The sequence below is a fragment of the Pagrus pagrus genome (genome assembly GCF_965226575.1).
Source record: "Pagrus pagrus genome assembly, chromosome: 13".
Lineage (NCBI taxonomy): Eukaryota > Metazoa > Chordata > Actinopteri > Spariformes > Sparidae > Pagrus > Pagrus pagrus.
Window position 1 is genome coordinate 24,293,466 of NC_140197.1, and position 23,884 is coordinate 24,317,349.

The 23,884-nt window shown below is 42.1% G+C and overlaps 4 protein-coding genes across 5 annotated transcripts; 3 read left to right on the top strand and 1 right to left on the bottom strand.

Moving 5' to 3' along the window:
- The first annotated feature begins 408 nt into the window (after nt 1-408).
- On the top strand, nt 409-5,178 carry hsd17b1 (hydroxysteroid (17-beta) dehydrogenase 1). 2 transcript variants are annotated; one of them, XM_084371033.1, is made up of 7 exons: nt 409-468; nt 2,920-3,056; nt 3,239-3,400; nt 3,478-3,657; nt 3,820-3,913; nt 4,007-4,190; nt 4,412-5,178. In XM_084371033.1, exons 1-7 carry the CDS (start codon nt 452-454, stop codon nt 4,565-4,567), a joined length of 930 nt encoding a protein of 309 aa, XP_084227159.1. In that variant the 5' UTR covers nt 409-451; the 3' UTR covers nt 4,568-5,178. The 2 variants fall into 2 exon arrangements, with proteins under 2 accessions (XP_084227159.1, XP_084227158.1); XM_084371032.1 differs by lacking the exon at nt 409-468 and adding an exon at nt 2,114-2,185.
- A 2,288-nt stretch (nt 5,179-7,466) lies between these two features.
- LOC311268660 (coenzyme Q-binding protein COQ10 homolog, mitochondrial) lies at nt 7,467-10,567 on the top strand. Its single transcript, XM_084372412.1, has 5 exons — nt 7,467-7,694; nt 8,517-8,669; nt 9,023-9,215; nt 9,343-9,444; nt 10,058-10,567. Exons 1-5 carry the CDS (start codon nt 7,591-7,593, stop codon nt 10,208-10,210), a joined length of 705 nt encoding a protein of 234 aa, XP_084228538.1. The 5' UTR covers nt 7,467-7,590; the 3' UTR covers nt 10,211-10,567.
- Nucleotides 10,568-12,027: 1,460 nt separating this feature from the next.
- LOC311268509 (complement C1q-like protein 2) lies at nt 12,028-12,799 on the top strand (the record flags this gene model as incomplete). The annotated part of the gene is made up of 3 exons (XM_084372188.1): nt 12,028-12,213; nt 12,292-12,426; nt 12,513-12,799. Exons 1-3 carry the CDS (start codon nt 12,090-12,092, stop codon nt 12,797-12,799), a joined length of 546 nt encoding a protein of 181 aa, XP_084228314.1. The 5' UTR covers nt 12,028-12,089.
- A 774-nt stretch (nt 12,800-13,573) lies between these two features.
- mylk5 (myosin, light chain kinase 5) lies at nt 13,574-23,657 on the bottom strand. Its single transcript, XM_084371050.1, has 17 exons — nt 23,332-23,657; nt 21,425-21,574; nt 20,713-20,865; nt 19,911-20,093; nt 19,458-19,493; nt 18,269-18,396; nt 17,539-17,692; nt 17,142-17,453; nt 16,951-17,059; nt 16,469-16,672; nt 16,162-16,379; nt 15,954-16,077; nt 14,971-15,123; nt 14,767-14,896; nt 14,592-14,679; nt 14,327-14,467; nt 13,574-14,149 (listed from the first exon to the last, which is right to left on the bottom strand). Exons 1-17 carry the CDS (start codon nt 23,453-23,455, stop codon nt 13,944-13,946), a joined length of 2,613 nt encoding a protein of 870 aa, XP_084227176.1. The 5' UTR covers nt 23,456-23,657; the 3' UTR covers nt 13,574-13,943.
- Between the last annotated feature and the right edge of the window lie 227 nt (nt 23,658-23,884).

Below are 23,884 nucleotides of genomic sequence, written 5' to 3' on the forward strand. Positions count from 1 at the left end.
CATTTTTGATAATCATCCAGCTATGCTAAGTGTTCAGTCTGTCGACATCCCCGCTGCCCAGGCAAAGGTTTTGCTCCGCACAATCACCCTATCATGTATCTTATTCCAAAGTCAAAAGGAGGCTTTACTTTTTTACGTAACGTCCCTTCAAATGTAGCTCTTTCTTCTGTCACCTCCTGGCGTGGTAATTGCTGATCATCCAACTGTGTCATCTGCTTTTGTGACTATAACAGGTCTGATCTTATCAGCTTCTAAAGGTCACTGAACTGCCTTATCTTGTTTCTGTATTGTGAAGAAACTCTGAGAAATGTAAGCTCTGCACTATTCAGTTCAGCTGAAACGCCTTCAGTAAAAGTAGTCTCACTTAGGCTGCTATATGCGACATTTCAGCTTCACCACATCCACCACACAACACGTCTTCAGCTGTTTCACTTCTGCTCACTACTCTCACATGGGACATCCTGCCAGGTACATCTGCTCCTGAAGACACTCTGTGTCGTTACAAATGTTGTATTGTGGCAGCACCGTGCACTCATTATGTGTCTTTGCCCTAGAATAGCACATCCCAATGTGACTCACTTGGCCTGGTCCTCCACAGGGCAAGCACTTGAATGGACATACACCCGGGAGCTGTTATGCTTTCCCTCCTGAAGCGGTAGCAGATACTTATTTCGTTGTTGCCGCTGCAGTCACGGTGCAGAATCCATGACTGCTTTTCCCTCTTTTGAGCACGAGGCCAGCCTGCTGCCTCCACATCTTCCAACGAACACGTTACTTTTCTTGCAAAAATGCCACAAAGACACACGGCTGTGCACGTGGGATGCCCTTGCTCTTTCCCGGAGCAACTGTAAGATCTTCAGAAGTCTGTTTACTCTCTGTGCTGTGGGCCAATCTTGTCGAGGAGGTGTTTTAAAGGCTTTTCCAGACCACTGTGCACCTCCACTCTTGGCAATTACACTGGGCCACAGGGAGACTGTAGGCCACGTGTAGCAGGAGGCTGCCCAACTGCACTCAACCATGGCACATAGACTGTACCATGCTGTCAGGATGAGTCAAAGACAACTAATGGATGAAGTGCACCTCATGAGTACCCTTCATTGTGCACGGGTCAGAGTGAGCAATGAAGACAGAAAGTTTATGCAGAAGATCACGAGTTTAAATTCTCTACTGGCATTTTCTTTTCCACTAAGTTAAAGCAATTTGCACACAGCAGCCACAGAAGTTTGCATATGGCAAAACATTTAATGAAAATACAAAATGGATGCATAAAAAGAGCTAAAACGCAGTGACGCCTGAGGTCAAGCAGTTCAAGATTTTTAACAATGCCTGGGAGTCCTAGATATTTGAAAGAGGTTCAAGGCCTGCTGTTATCTGTCCTACAGACTCTGGGACAGCAGCCAAGCTGATGCCATCTTGAGGGGAGGAACGCAACAAAATGGCCGGAAATTCCTACTTGGTTTGTGTTCCCATCAGCCGGAGGAATTCTTTCAAATCAGGCTGCTGAAATGTTGTATACAGATGCAAGTACTTTTGACTGGTCAGAAACTCAGCTGTAGGGAGAATGCACATCGGGTACTCCAGATAAAACCATGACAGTGCCTCGACTGCCTTAAATAATGTACTCTACATGAGGCTTGTTTACAGTATCAACATTCACACTGGCTCTGAATTCAAGCAGCAAAATAACAATTATTCAAGAAGTGTCTTAACAGAAAAAAGTTAAATTACATATTGCATATGCTCTGTCTGACATTTCCTGATCATGAGTGACACTGTTTTCAGAGAATTCATCCAAACGCAGCACCAGGTTCGGTCACTCTGATAGGTGAGTGCCCAAAGATTTGTCGCCACCTAGTGAAAAGTCAATCACATGCACATGATGACGCCTTGACATCACAAAAAATATTTTCCAGCCACAACTCAGAACTTGCATGATGGATTACTTCAACTGAACAATAGACACTTCTGGACCTGGTCTTTGGCTGGAGTTTCTCGCTTTAAATTGGGCCAAGTTTCCTCTTCGTTCCCTCTCACGTGCAACTACATTTTATATGCAGATTTGCAACTCCTTTGTTTGACATGCCTAAATCCAAATGCCAAATACTAAGTATCTTAGTTTTGTACTGTAGTTGATACTTATGTACTTTTTGTCAGATGGCAGCAGGGTGAACAGAGTGTGGCTGGGGTGAGTGTTGTCTTTTAGTATCCTTTAAGCTCTGTGCAGACTCCTCACTTCACCAGTGCTCTATAGATGGTTACCAATGATGTTCTGGGCCTTTCCCTTTCTGGACCGTGCACAAGCCGTGCCAGTTTGTGATGTTTCCAGTCAGAATGGCAGCGCTGGATGGTTTGCCTGTTTAAACCTGCATCTTAAAACCTCGAATAAAGATTTTTCTCGAGCCTGAGAAAAGAATGCAAGTCTCGAAATCAAAGAACAAAGAGTACACACTTGATTTTCCTATCCGGTCTTTCCAAGTGTTATTTATTTTCTTGATATTGTCACTGGAGCAGCCAGAGGACAATGTGACTTTACTCATGGTGTGGTTGAGAAGTGATATTATGAGGTTTCGCTGCCACCTGGTGGTTTTATAAGTGCTGCTATTCAAAAGTTAAAGTTCAATGTACCAGGGTATTTTTTGTGTGTGTTTTTTTGTTATTTTTCTCAAAAGCTACAATTTATTAAAACAAGTAAGCGGTCATATTAAGACATCTCATTTACACTCACATCATTGATCATTTATATTACAACTCCTCCCACGAAGACATTAACGTTTCCCACGTCTGAATAGATAAAACAATGAACAAGGACATGAGAAAAAATGGGAGGACTCCAGGGGGCTGATAACAGGAAGATGTTTACAATGAACTGCCCTTGTGAAGGTAAAATATAAAACGAGTCCTCCCATCTCTTTTCTGCAGCTGCTCTCTATTGAAGCAGAGCATTACTGAACCAGGCTCCATGGACAAGAAGGTTGTGCTGATCACAGGCTGCTCCTCGGGAATCGGTCTCAGCCTGGCGGTCCGGCTGGCCTCTGACCCCGACAAAACATTCAAAGGTAACCAGAGATGACAGCGACCAGTCATTTTATTGTATTTCTTAAAAGCTCAAGCGCCTTGCTTGCAGTGGGTAAAAAACAGTTTCTGCTGCATGAGCTGTATATGATACTGTGAGCCTAATGTGTGTATTACTTTTCACATATGTATCGAAACAAGTCACAAGTTGCCGCTTTCTGTTTAGTCTATGCCACAATGAGAAACATGGCCAAGAGGGAGCGTCTTCTAGAGTGCGTTAAAGGCCTGCACAAGGATACGCTGGACATACTCCAAATGGACGTGACAGATCAGCAGTCCATCCTGGATGCGAGGGACAGGGTTGTAGAGAAACGAGTGGACATTCTGGGTATGTTCTTGTATCAGAGGGTTCTGATTAAGATTGCATTTTGTGTGTGCTAATTGGCTCATCCTCACTACTCACAGTGTGCAATGCCGGTGTGGGTTTGATGGGGCCGCTGGAGGTTCAGTCCTTGGACTCGATGAGGCAGATTATGGAGGTCAACCTCCTTGGAACCATCCAGACCATCCAGGCTTTCCTTCCAGACATGAAGGCTCAGGGCAAGGGCCGCATTCTGGTCACCGGCAGCACCGGAGGGCTTCACGGTGAGACAAGCAAATGGTTGAGGAATCACTGGATGTTCTACACGTGCAGTTTTTTGACATGGTTTGATAAAAATCACAAAACTACATCATGATGATGCTCGCTTGCTGCCATGCTTGAAATTGCCAAAACAAGTCATCTCCGTGCTTCACGCTCTCTTGCAGGTCTCCCTTTTAATGAGGTGTACTGTGCCAGTAAATTTGCAGTAGAGGGAGCATGTGAGAGTTTGGCTGTCCTCCTGCAACACTTCAATATCCAGTGAGTTTCCAATTTTGCTGCACTTTCTTTCCTTAATTTAAAAAGAAAAATTGATTAACTGAGACACAACTGACTCGATGCTTCATCCCGCAGTGTGAGTCTCATTGAGTGCGGTCCAGTCAACACCGACTTCCTGGTCAACCTGCAGAAGGCAGAGCTCGGGGATGCATCGCTCGATAAGGTCGATGCCCACACGCTCAGCCTCTATGAGAAATACCTGCAGCACTGTGGCTCAGTTTTCCAAAATTTAGCGCAGGACACTGAGGACATTGTAAAGGTGTGTTTGTAAGACCATCAGCAGGAAGATTTGCTATTTCTAGCTATTCTTAATACCATGATTTTTACCTGAAGTAACTTTTTGTAGAATGTACTTACTCCTGTAGAAGTATCAGACCACTGATACAGGTTAGTTACACAACAAATGTGTCAAAATAAGAGCACATCTACATCTCACCACTGAGACCTGTGTGCTTGTGTGTGTGCGTTTCTGTCTTTAAGGTATTTCTGGATGCCATCCAGTCACCCAGCCCTGCGTTCAGATACTTCACCAGTGGCGTCGTGCCACCTCTCATCAAACTGAAGATCACAGAACCAGATGGCTCGCGGTACATCAGCGCAATGAGCAAAATCATTTTCTCAGCTGAGGAGCAATAATTTTGCACATGCCTTGCTATCAACCAGGCCTCGACTTCATGTGCGGACCTGCCCTTCTTTTACTCTTTCACTAGCAGAGGTTAACATTGTGCTCTTTCATTTTTGATTTCTGATACAAAGTCGGGGCACTCTGACTCACTGCGGTTGCTCAACTGGTAAGGGCAGTAGGTTCAGAGATCTGTGAGTAGAGTTCCCAGAAGGGAAGCGACTCCATGGTACTATTTTTGTATTATCAAAAGTTATAAAGCTTATCAATATATAAACATATTAACGTAAAAATAGACCCTTTTCTGGTTGGTTGATTAATATCTGATAAGGTTTATGCTTCGAATTATACAGCAGCTTTTGCATTCTTGTAGTTTGCTCGTGTCCTTAACACACTGGTTGGCATATTTTCACTGGGATAGGTTTTTCAACACATTGTTAACACACCCAGAATGTGGTTATGTCATTTTTGATTAGCTATTTCAATAGAAAAGCTTCTCAGCTGACAGTGAGAGCACAATTAGTGCATGAATGAATCATAGTCTATGTTGTATTTCTTCTCTAGTGCTGACATGCCTTCCTAATGATGGCCCTTGAGTGATGAATGAATAAAGCATTTGAATCAAACCAAAATGACTTTGACTCACATCTTTTATACACTCACTATCACTCTCCCTACGTAAAGGAGACAGTGGTTAATGTATGATAAAAGAGGTTAAGTGTCACAAGGAACACAAGGAAAACTACTCAAATTCAGCATTTTTACCCTTTTACCCCATAAATATTTCTTTCAGGGCAGATATTGTGTGATATTAATCAATTAGATACAGTATTTTGTTAAAGTGAAATCCAGCGTGTGTATTAAAAAAGGAAAAAGAGAGAAAAGGTCATGTTTGCAACAACAAGTTTAGTCTGGAAAAATCCTTTGACCCAGAATCTCTCTGTGTCCTCTGTACATATTGTCACAAGGGACACACGAAGAGATGATGTCACATATTCAGTTTTGAGACGAGCCTCGTTAATCCTTGAAGTCTAACAGGAATCCTCGCGGGTCTTTAACGGAAAGGTGTGCACGATTTAGGCAAGTGATCTTATTTTGAATTTATATATTTTATACTCAGTTAAGTTATTTGGCCGGTTGAAGGAAGGCCTGTCAATGATTAATGCATCTGTTAAAAAGCCAGTGAACTGAACACATACATGACGTCTTTACAAAACAGTGACATCGATGCACTGACTTCATGACACCACCGTTGCGCAGTTTAGTGAGTTTGACGAATGTCCTGAGACAACAAACTGGATAAACAGCAGTAGGAAAAGAAAAATACCTTCAGTTCTTTTCGATTTCAATCTAAATGTAAAAGAGGTCATTTAAATGCTTTAAAAAGGTTTTTAAAAATGCCTTTGTTTTGTAATTCTTGTGATACATTGTGAGGAAGTTCAACCGCCTCCATTTAGCTCTGGAATCACTGAACTGTATAAAGCTCCTGGATTACACACTCGGTGAGGGCCAGCTGGAACAGCATCCATCCCTGGTGTCATTTTTGGATCGGGCTGTGGCGCTTAAACCCTTGAGTGCGTTCTCTTATAACCCGCGGCAGGTTATCTTGTCTGAACATCTACGAGTTACGTTTCCGACCTATCTTTGAAAGGATTGACTGAGGCTCTTTAATCCCTCCGCTGATCAAGTGCCCTAATTCCAGTATGAAGATCCTAAAATGGATCCTGCACTACCAGTTCTGGTGGTTCTTAAAGGTGTCCGCCTCTCAGAGCCTGTAGTAGTATGCAAATCAGTATAATGAGACTTCGGTAAAGGCTGTTGTAAAATGTGTTACATTTAGTCTGTTTCCGGTCATTTGATTGTTGATGATGAACTTTATTCCTCTGTAGCACCAAAGTCCAAGTGTGTCACGTGTACATAATGTGCCTGCTTGTTCACTATCTCAACCACACAGTATCATTTAGACTTTGTTCTTAGAAATCGCTCAAATCCACGTGAACTTGGCCGTCAGTGATTCACGCACAAATGATTCATACAAGACATGCCAAACAAGGCAACCCGCACACGCCAGCGAATACTTTCTTCACTTCACAAGTGTTCAGTTTTCTGTTTTGTTGGTTATAGCATCCCCCAATAAAAATAACTGTTGCACCCAAAACATGGTATTATTGTGTTGGAAATGCCAAGTACATAATGAGAATAAATAGTCTAATGCAGAGTAGCCACACGTGAAGATATTAATGAATGCTCATTAGGGCCTATTTATAACCTTGATGGGTCAATTTAAACTGTTTAGGATGTGTTTTGTGGCTCCAGACAGATTTTTTGGCGAGTGAGGGGGGAAAGAATGGCTCTGTTTATAGTAAAGCTTGATGACCTCTGCCCTAAACTGACACAAATCAGACAACGGACCACAAATTAATAATATCTTATGTCAGAAAGTGTTTGAAACCTTTGACCAAAATAATCATATATTGTGTTATTGTGTTACTAATAGATGTAATTATAGTGAAATTAAATGATTCCCCTTTTTTTCTGGGGACACCCTCAAGCACCCGTGGGGGTCAGCGGACGCCACTTTGAGAAGCACTGGTCTAAAGGAACTGACTGATAATACATCAAATAATAACAATACTATTTGTTATATTAGCACTTCTACTGACTGAATAATGTCCAATACGTTACAATACTGTAAAACAGTGTGATTGGACAGTTTTAATTGATCAAGTCTCTTGTTCTACTAATACAACTCACTCATCACCTTGACCAAATAAAAATAAGTCAGGACTCACCTTTAGGTGCGGGATCAATTCCAACTTTTAAACTCATCAATCCTTCTTGTGATTGGCCAGAGAGCCAATGGCACCTCCGGTTACGTCACCGCTGTCCTTAACAGGAAAGTAGAGCGGCTCATCAGCAGCAGTCAGTCAGTCAGTCAGTCAGTCAGGACAAAGCCGGGTGCTGTTACAGCTGCTGGAGCGAAACTACCGACGTCTCTCCTGAGAAGCTGCTTGAGGTTTTATCCAGAAACTCCGCCATGGCCAATAAAACGACCCCTCTCCTCTTCAAGGCGCTGCTGGAGATGTCTGAAGCCCACTCCTCAAAAGTGGCGCGAGGAAACACGAAAAGAGTAAATCTCAGGTGAGTGGTCATAGGTAGGAGGAATACTGAGCAGAGTTTGATAATGCTTGTTGTGTCAGTCACGCGGTTGATGAGTCACATGATTGGTGTCAATCAGCGTTTATTTACATTTTCGGATATATTTAGTTAATTATGAATTCATTGTAGACTTAACTTCCAGTGTGTGAGTGAAGCAGACAAACCTGCAGTCACTAGACTCATCACTCCCTCTTCTGGTGCTTCTGTTTTATGTAATGAGTTGAGTTCAATAAGAAATGAAATTTGATGTGTCAGGTTCATCATCAACAGCAGGGAAATAGTCATTTGTCATCAGAAAACTGTCATTGCATGCTTCGCTTTCCCTTAAAAAATCCCTTTCAGCCTATATAAACAGATGCTTCGTTATTTATTTGATACTGTGCACCAAGGATAAATGCACAGGCAGTGTCAGTGTGTAGTGAACTAGTTTAACTACATTTTGCAGAAGCTTGCTGCTAGTTGATCTACATTCATCTTGCATAGTGATTAGTTAAATTGCTTTTTTGTCATGTTTTGTGTAGTTGACTACTGAAACTATCAGCAGTTTTGGGCCATGGGATTTCCCCCCTTTTTTTCTTTACCATTGCTTCTCTATTATCAACTGAATTGCCTTTTACAAAGTACTATGAACTCCTTTTTCATAGCAGCTTGAAATCGAACTAGGTTTCAGTCCCTAGCTTTGCTTTGGTTCAGCTATCCTTTAAAAGTAGGCACAGGGAAATATAGATTCATTCATCAGGTAGCGCAGGAGCCTTCACTTACATCAAAATGTATTAAAGTGTTCCCATATATTCTTTCCCTCAGACACTTGGGCTCCTGTGGGGCTCTGGTTGCAAGAAGGGCCAGTCTGCCTCTCTGCCCCGCAACCCCCGTCAGCGTACCCAGCCGCAGCTTCATCAACCTGGTTGCTCCTATCAGCGCCCGCAGGATGGAGTACACCGAGTGCCGGACATTAGAGTGAGTGACCCGATATAAATTCACACTTGTTGAAGTAAAATGACGACAGGTTTTGTTGATGTGCATGGTAAAGACACATTTTAAAAAGAAACATTTCATTTAAGAGGTTAGAAACAATTATATTTATTAGTTGACAATCATAAAATTATAATATCAGGAGCATTCTATGTTAATTTCAACTTTAACAAATGTGTAAAGTGTAAACATAAACCTGAAAAAAGGTTACAAAAATACACTTAAAATGAGCAATAAAATGAAGACGAGCTCAATAATTGAAATTCACAAAATCTGTATTAAAATGGCAACTTCATCTCATTGTATGTGCATCTAACTTTATGCAACTGTGTGCTCAGGTATACTCCAGAGCAGATGTACAATGTGGTGGCCAGTGTCGACCAGTACCAGCAATTTGTTCCCTGGTGTAAGAAGTCGCGGGTCATTAAGGGACGAAACGGCGACGTCCGGGCAGAGCTCGAAATAGGTTTCCCCCCCATCTTGGAGCGCTACACCTCTGAAGTCACTGTCGTACCAAACCACAAAGTCCGGGTAAGTCCTAATTTTTGGTAGCTCCAGATAATATCTCTTAAAATACCTACCTTATCAGAGCAATAGATGACCTGATCCTTGAGCTCTTAATAAGTAAAAGTATAATAAGTACATTTCTTTTGAACAGGCCGTGTGCACTGACGGATCCCTCTTCAGCCATCTTGAAACCATTTGGAGGTTTGCCCCTGGAGCCAAAGACCTACCGAACTCCTGCAAAGTAGAGTTCAATGTAAGTTTATAAGATGAAATAAATATATATTAGGAGTAGACGTATGCAATGAAAGTAGAGCAATGTGAACAATGAAAGGGATAAAACAGTGTCACTGAATCAATGAAAAGAACAAGCTCACTAAATTGCCTGTGGGACTTGAGAGACAAGATTACATGCTGGAGTAAAGACTAATTACAAATCGTTGTTCCTGTACCGCTGTGAATGGATTACTGACTGACTGAAGGAAGCGTAGTGTAAAATCTCATTATGCTCCAAATGTAGCCTTGAGTGGCTTGCTGGTGTCCCTGGACGCCTGAAATAGCTGTCAGGGTAGGGAACAGCGTTAAGGAGCTGCTGACAGAAGTTTGACCTCAATGTGGGCTTGGATTACCTCGAGGTCAGCCAGGAAGTCGTCCAATCTCAACAGAACATGTTGAATAAGAGGGATTATCAATGAACCTTGAAAGGAAAAGAAGTCAGACAGTCAAAAACTACTGTTAACTCTGTTTAAGGCGATCGGTTTTTAACCTCTAGACATTTGTCTTTATCATTTAAAACTTGCAAGAAATCAATTAAACTCGAAACTAAATAAACTAAGAGCCTGTTTGTCCCCCCTCTTTGTCTTCTGTAGGTGTCATTTGAGTTCAGGTCTCTTCTGCACTCTCAGCTGGCCAGCATCTTCTTTGACGAAGTGGTTAAGCAGATGGTCAGTGCCTTCGAGTCACGGGCGGCGATGCTTTACAGGAACCAGCAGGAGGCGTCACTGAGGAGGCGGTCGGCATGAGGCGACCGGTTTGACCTCCACTCGGACTTTAAACCAAACCCTGATCTACCCACCATGAACACTTGTCTTACGCAGGAGACTGGATCTTCTTTTTGCACTCACTCATATCGTCGACTTGAGTTGACATGCACGTGGAATGTACTTAAAACAAGCTAATTTATTTACTTTCTTGTACATATATATATTTATTTTAGGGATAGGAATTAATTCATTGTTTTTTAAATTATCATGTTGAACACAAATGTTTCCTTTTTAAAAATGGTGGGATAATGTACAGACAAGTGACACCTGCTCAGCGATGAAAGGGTTAAAAGTTTTTTCATGTCGGTGGAATTAAAAAGCTCTTATTTTGATAAACCAATGTCTGATCTTATTTTTCCCGTTTAAATATACTATTTAATTTACTGCAGTCAATGGTGTACAGTATCGTATGTGTAACGGCTTACTATTCTCCTTGTTGTGTTTGGGCAAGAGTATTGGAAAAAAGCCCGTGTGTCCGGGAACGGTTGCATAAGCACAGTACCAGTAACCCGAGGCTACAGTCAATACGTCCTGCTACACACTATTCAGAGCAACTAGATTTACTCAGTAGGTGGTCGTCTGTTTTACATGTTAAGAAACTTGTAAAAGCACATGTGGTGCTGATTTAACAACTCATGACCACAAGAGCAAAGAGTAAAAAACTGGACGTCCAATGGTCAATTGCTTTTGCTGCAATCATTTGACATAAATTTGTCCCTGTTTTTTTATTCAAGCAGGGAAAAAATGAAAAAGCACTCATTACATCTTGTCTGGAATCTTGGTAGTATTTCCTGAAAATGTGAATGAAACTAAACACCAGGTACAGAAATATACAGCTGAGGTCATGGCAATACATACCGAGACATGATGCACACATGGATAAATAGAAGCTCATACAATTCAAAGATATGATATGAGACATGAAGCAAACACACAGTGTATTCATGACAAACTATGCGATAAATTAAGCAGCATCTGTTTTAAGCAGAGTCATAGTAACAGTCCAGTGTTGAAGAGTGACTTACATTTAAATGTTGATTTCATGTAGCAACAATCTCAATGCAGATATTGACTTCCTTCTTAATGATCTAAATTGATTATTGAATGCACACAGGTCTGCAAAACTATGATACTCAAATGAGACGAAAAAAGTCAAATACATAATGTGGCAGCTTCACGTTAATGTATCGAGTCTAATTTGTTGAATAACTTCTATATTGACATTGTATCACATGATCTTTGCATCGATAACACTGTCAGTACCAAGTGCTGTCGAAGGAGTCAACCTTCTTTGTAAAAGGCAATTTCTCATTGAGAAGAATGCATTGATCGTTATTTTTATAAATTTCTTTGATATTTAAGATCTTTTTTGATCATTAATGAAGTATACCAGGGCTTGTATCTTCACTATGCGTAGCTGTAGATCATTGAGTTTTCTGTTAACCCGAGTGCAGTCGGACATTTACAGCCCAGGGTTAACAAATTGCAGAATGCCCTGTCTGACCTAGTTTGCCTAATCAATATCAGCTTTTAGATCTCTTTGGACTTGTTGTACTTCAGGCTGATAAAACACATTATTCCATGTTTTAACATTTGTGTAATTTCCCAGCTTTCTCAACTAAGAAGTCAATAAATGGGTGTTTCCTGAAATGTCAGATGAAGTATAAAAGAGGGAGGCTTGGAAGAGGACGACTCCAGAGAAGCAGAGATTTTCTAAGCGGCAAGGATGAAGAAGACTGCAGTTGTGTTTCTAGTGTTCAGCTGCTGTCTATGTAATGCACAAGTTACTGAAAACAATGACAAAGTCGATCAGTGCTCAGGATCAACCAGCTCATTTGATACCTGCTCCCTCAACTGCATGTCTCAAAGCCTGGGAGCTTTGGGAAAGAAAGTCGCAGACATGGCAGAAAAAGTAACACACCTGGAGGCTAAGCTGCAAAAGGCTGAAAACGATGTCCTGGAGCTGCGGAGCCTGATTGGAGGTAACATGGAGCAAATGTTTATAATACTAGTATTTATTCTTAACTCTGATGTGTTGTATGGTAATTTCTGCTTCTCAGGCACACCTCAGGTGGCCTTTTCTGCAGCTCTCCGGGATTCTGGCAGTGGAGATATTGGACCATTCACCACTGCTACCCCACTGAAGTATAAGAGGGTCTTCTCCAACACTGGCAATAGCTACAATCCTTCAACAGGTAGTGTTTGCTCGAGATAGAAAGAGGTAGAGGGGGAAAGATATAAGAGAGCTCTTGAATTGTAACCATTCTCTTTATATCGACAGGCACTTTCACGGCAGTGGTCAAGGGAATGTACTTCTTTCGATTCTCAATGTTCAACAACCTCAATCCTGTTGCTAACTCTGTTGTGAGCCTCATGAAAAACGACGTGCGGCTGACATCTGTCTGGGACACCTCAGGGTCTGATGCGAACGACATGGGCAGTAACGCTGTGGTCATCGACCTTGAGGTGGGAGACAATGTGTATGTGGAGCTCATGACAAACAGGGTGCTCTATGACGATGGTATGAACTACAACACCTTCAGTGGTTTTCTGCTCTTCACTACATAATTCAAACAATGAGACTTCAGGGCTGGGAATACCTCACTTTATCATGCTGTGATGTGGTAGTTTTGAACATGGAACATGACAAAGTGATGTGCTGCGTGCACACAAACTGCAAATTAGGAAATTGAAAATGCAATTTGTTTGAGACTTTCATCAATATAATGTTTTGAATTCATATTTTCTACTTGTACACACAATAGACAATAAAATATAAGAGAACAAAACTCTGGAGCCTGTGAGGTTTTGTGTTTCCATTATCATTTTGCATGCATACACAGACTCTACCCTTGAACAATAATTTGGCTGTGTAGAAGGTCAGTGGGTCCTCTGGGCCATCTTTGGCCAGGCTTGTCAGCTCTCTAGGGTAATTAGCCAAAATGAAACACCTGTAATAAGAAAAGACAAACCGTAATTAAGACTGCAGTTGAAGTTAACTGTGGATGGTTGTGCCAGCTGTCCTGACGTGAACCCGTGGCGTCGTCTATGTGAGAACACTTTTTGAATGTTTCCATTAGTTATTATTATTAAAGTTTAAATGGCAATCATCCACATATACACCATGTATGACAGGCGGATTTCTTACAAGAATATTGTGAGGTCAATACACTGTTTTCTGTTACACACAAAAAACTTTTGTTGAATTGCTTAATTGGTTTATTGAAAGCCGTGTTTAATGTCTTTCTCAGGTCAATTATTTAGGTTCACTGTTCATTTTCTTCAGATTTCTACCCAACAAAAGCTTGAAGAGTATCAAATTTCAGGCCTGTTTGCTTTTTATATCTCAATTTGTTCGTATTACCAACTGATAGCTTTTGAAGGGGATCTTTACATTATTAACACACGAGCCAAAGTAAGAAATAGATTCATGATTTAAGCTGAAACAACATGTTGTTGAAGACAATGAATAACCACATCTCAGTCCCAAGAAGAAATATCAACCTTTATCTATGTTTGAAGCTCTGTAACATTCATCTGTTTATATATTTTGTACAATAATACATTTTATAAACTATATTTCCAGCCACAGTACAGAATGTACACTTCGGTCCCTTCTGTATTAAAATAAGAATGTACAATACATCTTTTCAAGGCACTCAAGAACATTATGTTTAAACATTTTATATTTGCATACATGGATATCATGAGTCTACTTTTGCACAGTGAGTTTGGCTGAGGAGGAAGTCTCCCCATGGTCATTGGTGGCTCTACAGGTGTAAATGTTGCTGTCATCTGGGCCAACTTTGGCTAGGACCAGGGTACAACGGCCATCTTCCTCGTACTCTATCTGCACTGAGGGCGACTCCACCACAGGCTCTTCCCCACACAGCCACACCACCTCAGGGTCAGGATATCCTGCCAAGATAGATGGAGAGGTGAGGACAGACAAATGTTAAGTCTTGAGGGGAAAGTTCAAGTCAAGTCTGACGTCCTCATCTTAAGTCAATGCTCTGCGACATGATGTCAAAAAGAGTAACAGAAGTAAAGCTTGAGCTTTTGATTGAAGGCCTCGAGATAAGAAGCTGTGTGTACCTGTGAGGTGACATGACAGACGGGCACTGGATCCCCGAGTTACAGTCTGGTCCTCCAGGATCTGGGTGAACTGGGGTGGCCCCTGCATCTTGCGCTCCAGAGACTGCAGGGCGTGCTCTGCCTCCGGGCTCAGGGGTGAGCCTGGGACAAAGATGGTGAGGAAGGAGGAAGTAGGTGAAAGAGGAGGGAAACCCCAGGACAGCAAGTTTAAACCAAGAAACTAAGTTGGAACTGATAAGATAATAAAATAATGTGAGTGTCATACCCTCTCCAGGGCTGGTAGGAGATCCAGTGCTCTCACTTTTAGACAGCAGCGCCATCCTCTTCAAGGCCAACAAGGCCTTACCTGCTTTCTGTGTAACCCAGAAATTCAGAGTCTTTAGCAGAAAACAAAAACAGCACCTCAAACTCAAAGAAAATGTACTGTGCTGAGGTGTCACCTTCCACTTCTGCCTGGCTAGAAACCTTTTCATCTTCTCCTTGGAAAGATTCTTGGTGGTGGTGAGATCTCCAGAGTCAAATGCTGCCATCCAAGGGTGGGCAAGTGCCTCTTCACAGGACATCCTCCGCCTGGAAAACACACACGTTATGAGTGGAGATAGAATCAGGAGGCTGTGCTTTAGCTATATGTTTGAGAAAATCACCTGCTGTCCTTGCTGAGCAAGGAGCTGATGAAATTTTTGGCCTCATCTGTAATCTCATCAAAGCTCTCCTCATCAAACTCCCACTGTGCTGCTGTAACCAAAGCCAGGGTCTCTGCATCGCTGTTACCCTGGAAAGGAGACTCACCACTCAGCCTGAAGAGAAAGACAGACAGCGGTGTCATTATATTGACAGTTTCAACCTACATCCAGTAGGTGGCGTTAGAAGTCAGGAAAACATTCAAACAGCAGGCAGTCGCTCCATCACCATTAAAACAGTTCATTTGCAGTTGTTTGAGAGCCTTTGAGGGAAAGTGGATTAGTTCAGTTTGATGTACAAGTTCTCAGTTACTGTACTGGCAAATCCTCTCTCACTGATCACCAATGGAAGAAATACAGTGGATGTGCTGGACACAAGACACTGTTTAAAGGAATAGCTCTATGTTTTGGGAAACACTCTTTCTTACTAAGAGAAGTTTGATACCACTCTCACATATGTACATTAATATACCATCAGCAGCTGGTCAGGTTAGCTCAGCGCAAAGACTGGAAACAGGGGAAACAGCAAGCACCTCTCAATCTAAGCTATCTAACCTACACCTCTAAAGCTCACTAATTAACAAACGTCACTAATAAACACGTCATTTAGATTGTTTGGACCTGTAAAACCACATTAAGGTTAAGGTTTTATGGGGGTCGTGTCGCGGTCTGGGAAGCAGTAACTTCCTTGAGTGCCAGGCATCCAGCTGAGACTCAAGGAGGAGCTTTAGAGGTGCTGACAGTTTGATTTTGTTAGCTTTGGACAGAGCCAGGCTAGCTTTTTCCTGCATTTTCCAGTCTTTGAACTAAGCTAAGCTAACTGGCCCCAGCTTCATATTTCATGCACAGACAAAAAGTGGTATTTTTATCTAACCCTTCGAAAAAGACAGTGAGAAAGTATGTTTCCCAAAATGTCAAACTGTAAATGTAGAAAGTGCCATACTCACAATATGTAACAGATGACCCCAACGCTCCACATGTCAGTGGCCAAACACACAGGCTCATAGCTGATCACTTCAGGTGCCACAAACTCTGGAGTCCCATGCATCACCTTCAGAGGTGTGTTGCTATCTGTTAAACATAACACGCACAGTTTGGTTTTGAAACATTTAACAGGAATGACAAGGACATTGTTAAGAGTTTCATTTCACATACCAAGCCTGCTGGCCAATCCAAAATCAATGATCTTAACGGAGGTGCCAGTGGTGTCAACACACACGATGTTTTCAGGTTTGAGGTCCAGATGGATGATGTTCTGCTGATGCATGTAGCCGATCCCCTCCACGATCTGCTTCATGTAGCGCACACTGGCAGGTTCTGTGTGCTCAAAGTTGTCGTCAACGATACGTTCAAACAGTTCCCCGCCTGCGATACTACAGAAAGACAAACCACAGTGACAGTTAAGAGTATTTCTTTGTATATCCCTTATTCAAGCAGTTTGGGCTTTCAGGATGATACTCACAACTCCATGACCATGACCATCTCCGGCTTGTGATCGTATGCTGCGAGGCACTGGACCAGTTTGGGGTGGTGGAGGTAGTTCATCAACTCTATCTCTTTACGGGCAGCCTCCCTCTCCTTGGCACGTCGGCCTTTGTAAAACTTCCCAGCGCACACGCGTCCTGTTTCTTTGTGGGTTAACTTGTACACCAGGCCGAACTTTCCCCTAATGAAGAGAGTCATTATAATCTCTGGGCCTTAAGAAAGAAATGCTGTGTCAATCTCTAAGACTGATACAATTAAAAAAAAAACTCTAACCCTGGATTATCCCAATTATCTGATCCAGAACTGCAGCAACTTGCATTTATGTCCATCTTATTAGGTTTTACTTGGCTACCACTGCAGTGTATATATGGACAGTACAAATTGTCTCACTTCTTGTAATTGTGTTTATCTTAGGAGAACTTGCTTGGAAAATAGGGTTTGTTTCTGACGGGTACTCACATTCCCAGTTTCTCCTGCATATTGAAGTGATCTGTGACTTTGTGGGAAGAATCAATAGTGACAGTGGTAAAGGCTTGTGGGGCCTCCTCTTCTTGTGGTTTGTTTAAATCTACACAAAAAGGAACAATTGCTTTAATATAAGACTCATTGTATTTGCCTCCTTTTTCCAATGTGGTGCTCATATCACTCACCTTTCTGCTCCATCCTAAACACTGCTGACACTGGCCCTGGCTCACTTGCTCCCACCTCGTTGTAGGCTCTAACTCTGAAACAATACTCCTGTTGAGGCAGCAGTCCAGAGCTCACTCTGTAGGAGGTGCTCTTACACTGGGCAGTGAGCTCGCTCCAGTCCCCGGACTCAACACGTCCTTGGTTCTTTACCTCGACCACATAACCCTGGACGGCACTGCCTCCGTCGTAGCAGGGGCCTGACCAGGACAGCACAAGGCTGGTGGCAGAGATGGGGGAGATCACAGGACAGGAGGCGGGAGGCTGGGGCCTCTCTGGTGGGATGAGGATGAATAAAGCGCTCAAGTAACTGCAAACATTTCACATGGTCCTGATGCTGCGGAGTGTGTGTTTTCTTACCTATGACAGAAAGGGTGAGCGTGTGCTGTGCAGAGTTCTTGCGATCCCTCACTACAACAGTGTAGCGACCTGTATGCTGTGATTTAGCCTCTGCTATAACCAGTGTGCTGCTGAGATGTGTGTTTTCTGCCCAAATCTCTGGACCATCCACTATCTGCAGATATACAATGTGTAAGAAGGGGCTAGTCAGTTGCCACAATAAAATGTTGGCATTGTATGTTTCTGCAAACCACGGATATGTTAGATGTTTGCGTTTCATACATATCACATCAACATTTCTAAAACACGTCATGTAATGTTCAGATTACTTGTATATGAGCTGACTTCTATGAGGAAGAGGGGAGGTTGGTGGCGTGACAGCTCGACGAGATGGTTGGCAAGTGAGAGACCACTATTCACGACGATGTTTCAACATTTGTAAGTGAGAAACCACTGTATATTTTTAACGAGATTTTCCACCAACAAAACCAGATATTTTTAGGCGTGACAGCTTGAGAGACCGCTGTTTGAGATGGCGTTTTGATATTTGTAAATGTGAAACCACTATATATTTTAAATGAGATGTCCAGACAGTTTTTTGTGCCTAAACCCAATCAGCACAGCGTTTTCACAGCATAAAGTTTCAACATATCTGCGGTTTGCAGAAACATATTGCCAACATTTATTCTGAGGTGGACACAAATAATGACTGAAGTGGACATTTTGTCAACCAGCCTTAAAATTACAACACCTGTTCTTTATTTCTGATCCAACAGGACACCACAGGAGGACTGCCGGCGAAAGAACACGTCACCCGTGCAGTTTGTCCCACCTCCACCTTGACGTGCCGTGGAGGTTTTTCAAAGCTTAACGCTGGACCTGCAAAGACAAAACAAAGTGAGAGTTTTGACTAAGAACCTGCCTGCTCACTGTTAATCAGAAGGCCTCACTGGAAGGAAACTATCCAGTGTGGCGTGAGAGATAAAGACAAGATGGAGAGAGAACATGTCTGGTAGGGGGATGAGATTAGGTGATCTGTGGTTAGTGTTGTACAGAATGTGAGTGTATTACTTCCCCCCACGAGACCCTTATTATTATAGCACACTGCAGTGTCTCAAGTGGAAACAATATGCAAAACACAGATGACCTACCCCACACAAGTACAACCACTCCTTGTGTAATCAAGTGTTAAACAATGTTGAGTGAACCTGTTCTTAAAGACAACTGCATCCCTGTTCCACAATATGTTTCACACTATTTACTAAGACAAATATCCTTAATGAAAGCAAACACAACTCACATTTATCAACACTTTATCCTATGGGTACACAATGGTACCTTGTATTTACATTAGACTAGAAAATTCCATATATGAGCTGGAGTTAATATCATCGCTCGAACTGTCGGTATTCAAATACTGTGGCATCGGGATGGTTAATTTGACTATTGACAATCTGATAAAACGATGTTTAAATGGTTTTCCTTAACAGGGAGTCTGATGCTACTTTATTGCCTCTCCCTCTCCAGCCACCACTTATATCAAATTTATAAAACCATAAACAACACAACCATAAAAAGCAGTACTGCATGTCCTATGCAATGTCATAACAGACGTTCAGATCAGAGCTTTTAATGTTTCTATTGTTGCAGCCTCAGGTAAATAGGAGCACAATAGCTGAGAGCATTAACATTATAACAAGAACAAAGGTTAAAAAAGAAAGGCTAGCCCCGGGGCAAACCACAACAGCATCAAAAGCAGCTCACATACAAAACAGACTCTAACCGATAGGTTAAAATAACAGGAGCAAATCAGATGATACAGCAGTGAACCAGCAGAAAATGAGAAGTGAATAAATAATGGAAAGACAGGTGCATTGCCTGTTCATTTGGCAGAAACAGCAAGAAAGGAGGGGAAAAAAAGATCTTTATGTGTTTCTCACCTGTTCCTGAGTTGGCTCTCTTCTTTGGGATGACTTCTGCAGAGACAGATAAAGCGCAGGTAGGTTTTAGTAGGCGAGGACAGAGGTGTGGCTCTGCTCTTCTGTTCTATGGCTATCAGTGAACAGACTGAACTGTGCACTGTCCACTTCCCTACATGGCGTTCACTTGGGACTGTGAACCTTAAGTGGGTGTATCGAAAAAGCCACTTTGTTGTGGAAGTGCCGCATAATTCCTGACTGCTATGCATGTGTCCTGACAACCAATCACACAAGGAGAGGAAGTGATGCGTTTCCTGTTCATTTAAAAATATAACATGGACATCCGGAAGAGGTTTTAACAATGGTAAAGAGGCCAAGATATGTTCTGTGAGGAAGAAAGGCGCACTGTGTGTTGAGCTTTAAATTGATCAAATGCTTTGTATTTATGTGTGAAAATAATGATTTTTGGATCACCTCTTGGCGATGAGATGGGGCTAAGCATATCAGAGCCTGTGGGGGAAGTACAAGTAGATCCTCTGAACTTCTGTGGCTCATCTTTGGGAGGCTGTGGTGACCCTCCATTCTCTGTAAGGCTCTTGGATGCAGAAGTGGGGATACTTGAGACACGATTCTGCAGACTGTAGATAGTTTCAAAGTCTGGATTGGTTTTCAGAAAGAGGAAAGGGAGGTGAAAAACCCACAGAACATCAGAAATGAAACTGGCCAATGTCAACACAGTAAATAACAGAATAAATATTCCATTAAGAAGAGTTTTATTAGCAGCAAAAGGTGTTGTAGACTAATTAAAAGACCTATAGACCATTATGGAAACATCTCAGGTAATGCTTTATATTATGCTCCTTGTAGTGAGTGTTCGTTAACAGGCCCTCATTAGTCCTTACAAGATGCTTATTAACATTATTATGTGTTAATAAGACTCTATAAGTAATAATAATAACATCATAAACATGTTTATTGTTAAATAAGACATTTTAAGGAACTCACAAGAAACTTGTTAACATTTTCTAGACTGCTGAAAAATGTAAATAAAGCCCAATAGTATTTGTAAGAGCATTACAAACACATTTAGTGAGTTTGATGTGATAATAATAGATAAGTTGGTAGACAACAAGAGTCTATAAACTGTAAAAATGCGTGTAAATGTCTTCTAATTTAACAAAAAACACATCTATAATGCTGTAATTAACACTTATAAAGTCATATTAGAAACTAATAAAGCGTTAACCAGTCTCCAATGCGCCCCAGTCTGTCTCACCTCTGACGAACACAGCAGCGCAGCAGGATGTCTTCCCCGCGCTGTTTTCTGCCAGGCAGGTGTAAGCCCCGGCATCTTCTGGCAGGGACTCTCTCACCACAAAACTCACCTCCCTGCCATTGAAGGAGGGTTTCCCAAAACGGGCCACTTCACCTGCCAATAGGAGCAAACAAACAAGCTAGAAACACTCTCTCCATCGAATGCAATGTGCAACAAAGAACAATACAGAGAAAGCACGTGAGAAAGGAAGGGGCTGACAATGACGCCGGACACAGGAGAAAATATGCTGTTGACCTCTTGAACCCTGTTGTGGATCTGTCATTACAAATGCTTGGTGCATGGCCAGGCATTGTTTAAAGCAAGACTTTGTTTTGAAATATAATAAACATCCCAAAGTCTCCAGAAGTAATTACTCAGGCTTAGTTCAGGGAAATGTGAAGAACATTAGACAGAAAACATTATGGCTACAAGCCCGAAACCGAAACAGTACATGTAAAATGTCAAGTGATGAATTTTTCTTCTAAATGCTAAATGTAAGGATTCAAGAGGTGAATTCACATAAACTGATAAAAACTTTTTAAATAAACCAGAAGACACCATGTTATGCAAGGCTTGTTTTTAGTGACTATATCAGGGCCTCAGTGTGCTTTCTATCAACACTGGACCCCGAGCAAACGTCGAGATGCAGCAGTGCAGCAGTGTCCCTGCTCACCATTGTGCAACCACGACACTTTGATTGGCTGACTGCCCGTGATGACCCCGCACAGTTTGATGTCACCCCCTTCGTCCACGCAGCAGTCCTCCAGAGGCTCTATGAAGACGGGTGGATCCAGGCATTTACATGAGGAGGGGTTAAGAGACCCTGGATATGGAGGAGAGGGGAGGAGTCAGATACAGAAAACAAGAGCAACACATGCAACTGCACATATTTTTTTCTTATTTTAGCCTGTTACCCTTTAATTTCAGTCTTCACTTTATAACTATAATGCCATTTTTGACCACAAATATTATTATATAATGTGTTGTGTTTGTTTTGCATTCATTCACACACTAAACTACTGTATTATCACTCTGATGATCTGAGGCGTTGTCTTCCTTGAAGTGAGTACCTCAGTTCTTGAAATAAGGCCTGCTGTAAGTGTTACAGAGAATGTTCCAGCCTCTCATTTACCATTACAGTTCACGCCACATCTTTTCTCTTCTCCTTTCTCGTTCTTCCTTCCCTTTTTAACTTCACAACACATCTGAGCGCTACCTTAAAATACACATTTCGTGATAAACACACAGTATGTTACTTCTGCCAGTAGGGGTCTCTCAATGAAAACAAAACGAAAGACTAAATGGGATCAAGGGACTTATTGTCTCCATGGCTAAACAACCAAAACTGCCAATGAAAATCTACCTCATGTGATTCGGGCAGAGGTGTTTATGGATGAGGTGATGAGTTAAGATTTTATCCATGTTATCTTTAGTCATGCTCACTGACTTCCCTCCTCACTTTCTGACTCTGTCCTGGAAGACAACCAAATGAAACTCAATGTTGTCACCCCGAACAGAATAACAGATTTCTCAGGGTTTGGACATGTTAGGAAACATAGTACAAGTACAGTTTGACAAATTGACTCATCAAAGTCCCGACATTTTAATGCAGAAATGTTGCAATCTTCACTGGAAGTCTTACATTCAATCCAGCAATAATTGAAACCAGAGCTGAGTCCTTGACACATGGGGGCGGGTATTCCCATAATGTATCAAAAGCACATTGGCTGCACAGACTGGTATCATCAGTACAATTTAAAGGTATTTCTATTACAGAGGCCTGTCAGGTGTACAACAGCACTTTAACTAAATTGTGTAACAATTGACCAAAACTGATTTCGTGCTTTCATACCATGTTAAGCTATATCCTAGTTATGGTTTAACAAAACAGGTGTTTTACCATCAACCTTTAGCCGGTGTTTACAGTGCTGAATTACTGTAAAGCCTGATGTTTTGAGGACAGGCACTGGCTGCTGTTCAATCAAGCCAACTACCTTGAGCTGCACCTCTGCACACAGACACACTGAGAGGAGAATTTTCACGCATTGCTCACATCATGACTCTCTGACCTTTCTTTTTTACAAGTTTGCCGAGAACCTGAAGCTTTTATTAGCAGGTCGTTGATGTCGGTCATAACTCAGCTGAAGTGACGGCTCACAAGCTGCTCTAAAAACTGCACATGTGGTCAAGTTGACTTGCGAGAGAAAGGAAGTGTGCTTTCAAGCTTTGAGAAACCCGAGAAATGATGTGTTGACATGGAAGTGAAAGCTCCCCAACACCATAAACAATCACATACTTGGACGAGGACAAAGATAACACCAGATATTAACTTTTGAAGCAACAAACTTGGAGTGACTGACCTAAGTTTTTGGGGGTATTTTTACACCAAGAAAACAGATTTGTTGTAGGCTGTTTTTGCAGTCCAACAAACCGTTATCAGGAGGCATCACCATGTCCTGACTTGCCTATAAAATACTGACATTTAAAGCCTGGTAAATGCTACCACTGGAGCTCTCTCCAACTCAAACACACACCCTTAAATTATTAATCTCTCCTCTCCTTCTCTCATGCAACCCTTACCTGAGTCAGTACATGTAGTGTCAATAGTTCCCGGCCCGTTCCCTGGTGCAGAAGTTGCACCAGGCGACGTGATGTGCATCCTGAAGGTTGACACATAACGCTGTTTGCTGGCATCACCATTCATTTCTGTTGAAGAGCAGCCCGGTCTGTGAGAACAACAAATAATTTACACAGTCATTTCCCAAGCTGATTATCACGCTTCCTCTCCTAGTCACTGCTGTGTGGCCCTCTGCAGCTTGATGTCTCTCTCGTCTGTAAAACAAACACACACTTCTGTCCCTCTCTCTCACACACACTCACACTGCCTGCTAAGCCAGTGCGGCTCTGCCCTCAGCCCTCACACTTCTCTGCACATGTTCAAACCCTCTTTTCTCACCCTCCCCTGCATCTACACTAACTCCACCTACATCACAAATCTTTCTGTTTTGCTTTGGCCTTCGCAGACAGGCCAAGAATCTCCTTATCTCTCCAAAGTCAGTTTAAAGCCAGATCTCCCACCCACTTCTCAAACCCCTGTCCTCATTATCATGGCTAATAGACACACACTACACAT